Here is a 7,500-nt window from a genome sequence, read left to right on the forward strand (position 1 = left end):
GGGTGGTGGGTAAGTGGACTCTCCTCACAGCTTAATATATTATACTTGTGTAACGAATTGGAGATCACACACCGGCTCACTGCTTATATAGAAACAATAAGGGTTTTGGAGAGAAGTCTTTTATATCTACATCAATAAAAGATTTCTTTTTGACAGTCTGTCCTAGGTTGGAGGCCAGTCGCTTGGTGCTAAACTCACCTGGTAGCTTACTATGTAACCCTACCAGTTACCATGTAACCCCTATCAGTTACCATGTAACCCTACCAGTTACCATGTAACCCCTATCAGTTACCATGTAACCCTACCAGTTACCAAGTAACTCAGTTACATGGTTAAGTGGAAGGGATTGGCCAACACAGAGGGGTCAGGGTTGGCCCTATTGCTCCCCTTTACGGGATCAGGGCTCAAATGGGGAACCCACTGAAATCTGCGTAAATGAAATAGTGGCCTTGGAGTCCATACAGTTACATTATGTGTACATAATTATAAAAAATCAGATATTGATATGCAAAATGAATGTTCTTATAGCAGATTTGCATTCCACGAGCACCCTATACTTAAATGATGCAACTGGGTACCTCCTACTAGTATAAGGGACAAGATATGTAAGGGAATTGTTCTGTATGTTGAAGGGGTCGTGGAACATGGGATGTGTTCCACGAACTATATCTCATGTTCCACGGAACATGGGGTGTGTTCAGTGTATTTCAAGGGTCAGGGGACTATAACGTATGATATGTTGCATGTGTTGTAGGGCTCTGCGAGACAGCGCTACCATCAACTTGGGTCACACCTTCGACACACACAATCCAAGGCGGCCTCAGTGTTGACCGCACCAAAGTTCCCGGGTAAGACAACCATATTCCACTGTTTATCATTGTTTTTGTAAACTGTTGGTACACTTTGGCTCAGTATTTTAACTCAAAGTTGAAATATATAAACAGTAAAATGGACAAATTCATCTTCGTTAATTTAGTACAGTATATTTTTTATAAATATTTATCTATATATAGATCATATAAACAAAGATTCTGTACAATAAATTATACAGTAGCACAGATAATGTAGTAATTTGTATACCATGATGCAGCCTTGGGAGCGAGAGGAACGTGGGAGCCAGTTTGAGTTACGTGTATAAGCCCAACAGACAGACCTCCTTCACCGCCGGTGTTCAACACTCCCGGGGTGGAGGCGGCAGGTAGGCCTCTCTTCCAGCTGTTCTCGTCACACTTCGCTGTTAACACCTGTTACACCCTTCACTGTAAACATGTGCAAATGCCCATTACAACATCCGCCAGTGTCATTACTATAGATTCTGTCATGTATTCATATACAGTTTATAAGTGTTATAAAGTCTGCATTTCCTCGTAAGATTATATTTGATATTTTCATCGCAGCTCAGAGTTTGTCTCGTGAAGAACCTTCATTAATTATTATTTTCATTTAAATGTTAAAGCAAAACTATTTCCAACAGGTCCAACAGTTTTGGACTTGGTTTCAGTCACACGTTCGACCGGAAGAGGAGAGCCACAGAGAACTTGTAAATAACGTCTTGTGAAGAAGTGAAAGTTGTGTTCTTAAGATGCCAGCGTTCCTCTCCAGTATCACTAGAGGACCTCCAGAGACCCGTGTCTAACTAGTCCTGTCAACGCCTCTTATAGAGCGTCTTTGTCCGAAGCCACAACTGGTTAGGTTAGTTAGCGATGAAGTTTAATACAAGTTTGAATCCTACTGTACAAAATTAATTTTGATTTGTTGTACTAAGCCATTATGAACTTCAATTTTATTATGCTTTAGATATTGATATTTACATGTATTATATTTCTGTTGAATAAAGTTTATCAATGAAGGCAAAATTTTCTAATTTATTTCTCACAAATAACTTTAATATTTATTATAATTAGCAAAAGACTACAACATGTTTTGATTTATCTTTTTAGAGAAACATTTGCTGATGACTACGGAGGTAAACTATTTATAATAATGCTCAAACTTACACTTTATGACGACACTAAACAGATGCAAACCTGAATTATTCTCGGTTATAAAGTATACTTCTTGGTTGTTCGGTATATAATGAATTTACCTTAGTAACCCTCCCACCGTTGGTAGGCCTTAAGCTCAACACCGTTGATATAACTTCAATACATTATAACTTAATATAACTTAATACCAACTTAATTCGTTGATATCTTAAGTGTACTCCGGACTTCGCAGCGTCTATACACAATACACAATTAATAAAGCAAGTCAACGATGGATTCCTGTATACATTTACATTAATCTTTACACACTATAGTGCCGAGATGCTTGCCTGAATCATCACAGCCTGCCCTCATCACAGCCTGCCCTCATCACAGCCTGCCCTCATCACAGCCTGCCCTCATCACAGCCTGCCCTCATCACAGCCTGCCCTCATCACAGCCTGCCCTCATCACAGCCTGCCCTAATCAACAAAGGCCAAAAGCTTGTTAATCCAGTCGCCAAACCCCCTGTTTATTAATAGAAAAAATGTCTTACACACGACTCTCACAAGTGAGGACTTTCGAATATTTCTCGAACAGTGCTTCGTTGACAACCTCTGTTCGAATTACAACTCTGTAAACAACCCGTCCTCGACTCAAGTTCATTACATCCAGCGGTCAACCCGCTGCATAGTCGATGATGGTTGATATACACATTAATGAATATATCAATAATTATTAAGGACAAGACCGGAATATAACGATGCCAACACAGAAGACACTTCAATAATTATACCACCAATGATTGTATCTCACTAATTGTACCACCAATAAGTGTATCATTGCTAATTGTATCACCAATAATTGAATTATCAAGATTTACAGAGCACTGGGATGTGTATAGTAGTGTTTCAATGTAGTTTGTAATTTATCTTAAAGGAAAATAAGTACAGAATCTCAGTTATGATAGCCACAGTTTTCTTTATTGATAAATACTCGTCACTCACAGTAGTCAATACTGTCATATGCATGTGTGTTGTGGGTCATCCAAGGGTCACTATCAGTTCCTCTGAGTGAAGGTGAACTTGAGAGGCCGTGACGGAATGAACACGAGGCGACTGACGAGTTCCAGGTCTTCATACTCATAACCAACAGTGAAGCGTTGCATGGCCTGTACAGGAATAACATTTATTAATCAAACAATCATTCTTTTAAGGAAACTAATATTTGTAAATGCTATTTCTTCTCTTCGAGTCAACAAAGAGAACCCACTCAATTCTTCAAATTGGATCTACGGAGCATGGCTGATTCACCAGGAAACAAACCCAATTTTTAGGGTATATTTCGACATAACAGATAATTAGCAGATCTTCCTCACAAAAGCCACGAGACTTTAAAATAGCAGATCATTATTTATAGGGTCCCGGAAGTACAGTCGGATTCGCTCTCGACTAAATCTTTAATTCCGGGTTCGGATTCCGAACGGAAGGGAAATGATTAGCTGCGTTTCCAATTCCATAATTTCCCTGTTCACCTACTGTAAATAGGTTAATCAGCTTGTTGTGGGGCTGCATCCTAGGGAGGGTCGAAGTACCCCCCCCCCCACCCTTGGGGGGGGGGGACCTCGATATAAGCCTAACATGTATATATACAATGGTTACGTGTCCCCCGACACAATGAATTATTAAATTATAATCTTATTCACTTTGTAATATAAATATATTTCTTTAGTCTATCACAAAATACACTTTCCAAGTGCAGTAACAGAAAACGAAAACATTTCTTTCAATAGATAACACTTAAATACAACAAATTATTTTTGTTGTTCTGTGTTTGTCTTCTCGAAAACGATTACTCCATGTCTTATTGAAAGAGTTCTCCATTCTTGGATTACTTGGCGCAGAGAAACATTTTTGGGTGACTAATTCTAGCGAGACACAACTGGACGACTTACTTTAGCGAGACTACTGGACGACTTACCCCTCGCGATAAAAGTGAACATTTTTTGCTCAGCAATGCGGCGACCAATACACATCCTGGTACCAGCACCAAAGGGCAGGGTGGCATAGGGATGGATGGGGCCAAGGGGCTTGTGCCTCAACCAACGCTCAGGAATAAACTCCTTTGCCCGCGGGAACAAGGACTCGTCCCAGCCCATCAGCATGCCGAGCATAGCCACCATCCACTGGGCGCCGCCAGAAACGTGTCGAGTTAATGAAACAGATAACACATGCATTATTATACGCTGATGTAAAGTGACCTTTTAGGGCAATGTTTCACAATATTCATATGGAAATGAAGCGAACGTTCACTTTATTACAGTGAAGGCAACACACCCCTTTAGGAATTAAGTAGCCACTTAGTACAAAGTCCTTGTCCAACGTTCTTCCCATTCCAAGTACTATAGGGAAAACCCTGGAAAAAAAGAATATTCAATTACACATGATAATATTATATAATTAAAATCCAGTTCAGCTTTTGCACACCAATGAATTGAATATAAAGAAAACACTAGAGGGGAAAAAATTGCTATTCCGGATGCCTTCAACCTTCTCACAAGGGGTTTCTCTCTCTCTCTAAGGTTTCTCACCTTCTGAGGTGAGGCAAGTTCACCTTCGTCCCCCAGCAGCACTGAACTAAGTAAGCAACACACGCTTCTGAAGTTCATGCTGGAAAATCATCATTAAACTTCCACTTGACTCTGTGGAAATAAGTACTCTTACCATCAGATCTGGGGGTCTTAGTGTCTTTACAGCTGACCAAATTGGATTGCCAGCCTTCATAAGAATATCACAATAAAGGAACTGCAGAAGGCGTATTGGCCCTTACAAGTAAGTAAGTAATTATCAAAAGAAGGCACCAAACCGGGAAGGCTATGTAGCACCATCAAATACGCAAAATAATCAGAGGGCGCTAATATCACCAAGGATGCCAATACGAGAGCAAAAACGCATAAGGCGAACGATATCAAAAGTATCCGAGTCACCAAGAATTCTATCGAGGGACAGGTGACCGCGAGGGGCGGTCGGAAAGCAAGACACACGCTCGTCCTGGAAGTCAGGACATTCAAGAAGGACATGCACGACCGTAAGAGGGACAATGCAACTAGGACAATAAGGAGCAGGGCGGCGCTCCATCAAGTGACCATGGGTTAAGCGAGTATGGCCAATACGCAACCTCGCTAGAGCTGTTTTCCCACCGCCGGTTACGGTGGAAGGAGGACGGCCACGAGGAAACAACATTTAGAGTACGTAGCTTGTTACCAGTAACAGACAACCAAGAAGCCTGCCAACGGGTAAGGACTGAGGAATGGATAACCCGGGTAAAAGTCGGAATACGGAATGCCTTTACGAGAGATGGGACAAGAGCGGACAGCTTCCTTAGCGGCAGCATCCGCACGCTCATTTAAAGACACGCCAATATGGCTGGGAACCCAACAAAACTCAACCGACTTAAATTTACTGTGAACGAGAAACAGCCAATGCTGGATCTCGACAACTACCGGATGAACTGGATTAAAGCACCCGAGAGCCATGAGGGCACTACGAGAGTCAACAACAACCACAAAGGAAGACTGACAACGAGAAAGCAGGAGACGAAGAGCATAGAGAATAGCATAAAGTTCCGCTGTAAAGATGCTAGTCTCCGGAGGCAAGCGACACATATAAGTGCGATCAGGAAAAACAACAGAGTAGCCAACACCGTCCGCTGACTTAGACCCATCGGTGAAGACAGAAACGGAGCGGGAGTGAGAAGAAAAGTGCTCGAGGAAAAGGCGTTTTAGAACTGTAGGAGGGGTAAAAGCTTTAGTGATACGAGTCAAGGATGTACAAAACCGCGGAAGAGGGACCCTCCACGGGGGCAAAGAAGGAACAACACGAGGAGAAAACATCAGAAATACGAACGGAAAGAGAATCCTGCAGGCGAGATAACCGGACAGAAAGAGGGAGGTGGTGAAGAGGAACAGGAACCGCAGGTGGGGTAAAAGTTAAAGCACGACAGAGACGAGAGGAAGGATGTTGCAAGGAACGCGCAAGATAGCGAAGACAGTAGCGATCACGGCGGTCCTGGAGAGACAGGAAGCCAGTGTCAACATACAAGCTAAGGACGGGAGTCGAACGAAAGGCACCAGAACTGAGGCGCAACCCAGTATGGTGCAAAGCATCAAGACGGCGAAAAGTAGAAGGAGAAGCAGACGAGTAAGCAGGGCAACCATAATCGAGCTTAGACAGGACGAGAGAGGAATGTAAAGCAAGGAGAGTGCGCCTATCTGCCCCCCAAGAAGTATGGGACAAGACCCGAAGGAGGGTAAGGGACTTAGAGCACTCAACACGGAGGTAAGAGATATGGGGGAGACCAAGACAAACGAGTGTCAAGGAATAACCCCAAAAGCTTCGCGGAATCTTTGTATTCAAAGGGGATGACCATAAAGTGACAAAGAGGGACGAAGAACAACCCGTTTCCGCGTAAAAGTCATGGCACAAGTCTTAGAAGTAGAGAACTTGAAGCCATGACCTGTGGCCCAAGACGACACGGCATCAATCGCAGGTTGAAGCCGGCGTTGAAGGAGAGGCGAATCATCACCCTGACAACAAAGGGTAAGATCATCGACATAGAGAGCGGAGAAGACACCAGAAGGAAGAGAGGAAAGAAGACCATTGAGGGCAACCAGAAAAAGAGTAGTGCTCAGAACACTACCCTGGGGCACACCTTCGTATTGCTGAAAAGAGGGAGAGAGAGCGGTACCAAGGCGCACCCGAAAGGAACGACGAGAGAGGAAGCTGCGGAGAAAGAGAGGGAGATGACCACGAAGGCCAAAAGAATGAAGTTGAGATAGGATATGATAACGCCAAGTGGTGTCGTAAGCCTTTTCTAGGTCAAAAAGGACGGCAACAACGGAGGTCTTCGCAGCAAAAGCAGTACGTACATAGACCTCCAAGTTCACCAGGACATCTGTCGTGCTGCGGCACTTGCGGAAACCAAATTGAGAAGGGGAGAGGAGGTGATGGTGTTCCAGGAACCACATCAGACGAACGTTAACCATACGTTCAAAGAGTTTGCAGACAACTTGTGAGAGCAATAGGGCGAAAGTCCTTAGGGGAAGTACCCAGAGACCCCGGTTTGCGAACAGGGAGGACAACGGCATCGAGCCAGTCCTCAGGGACTGACGACGACTCCCAGATCCGATTATACAGACTCAGTAAATACTGAGACGTGCTCGGAGGGAGATGGCGAAGCATCTCATAATGAATACCATCGGAGCCCGCCGCCGTAGAACCGCAGAGGGCCAGGGCAGAACGAAGTTCAGAGAGAGAGAAGGGATCATTATAGGGAAGCTGAAGATGAGTGCAGAAATCTAAAGGACGAGACTCAAGGACAGGTTTACGAAGAAGGAAAGATTGGGGAAGATGAAGACCAGAGCTAACAGAAGAAAAGTGGGAACCCAGTTCGGAAGCGACCTGCAACGGGTCCGCCACAAGAGTATCATGGAGGTGAAGGACCGGTGAAACATCGGGAACGAACTTACCCGCTATCT

The 7,500-nt window shown here is 43.7% G+C and overlaps 1 protein-coding gene across 1 annotated transcript in view; it reads left to right on the forward strand.

Annotated features, from left to right (window-relative positions):
- LOC138371943 (uncharacterized) overlaps positions 1–1,856 on the forward strand; it is a 2,168-nt gene extending 312 nt beyond the window's left edge. Inside the window, exons 1-4 of the mRNA XM_069336985.1 lie at positions 1–9; positions 755–848; positions 1,091–1,198; positions 1,475–1,856. The exon at positions 1–9 is cut by the window's left edge and continues 312 nt beyond it. Of these exons, the coding sequence (XP_069193086.1) occupies positions 1–9; positions 755–848; positions 1,091–1,198; positions 1,475–1,544 (281 nt within the window). The 3' untranslated portion in view covers positions 1,545–1,856. The remainder of the gene's footprint in view (positions 10–754; positions 849–1,090; positions 1,199–1,474) is intronic.
- The last annotated feature ends 5,644 nt before the right edge of the window (positions 1,857–7,500 follow it).

The sequence above is a fragment of the Procambarus clarkii genome, chromosome 37, assembly GCF_040958095.1.
Source record: "Procambarus clarkii isolate CNS0578487 chromosome 37, FALCON_Pclarkii_2.0, whole genome shotgun sequence".
Classification (NCBI taxonomy): domain Eukaryota; kingdom Metazoa; phylum Arthropoda; class Malacostraca; order Decapoda; family Cambaridae; genus Procambarus; species Procambarus clarkii.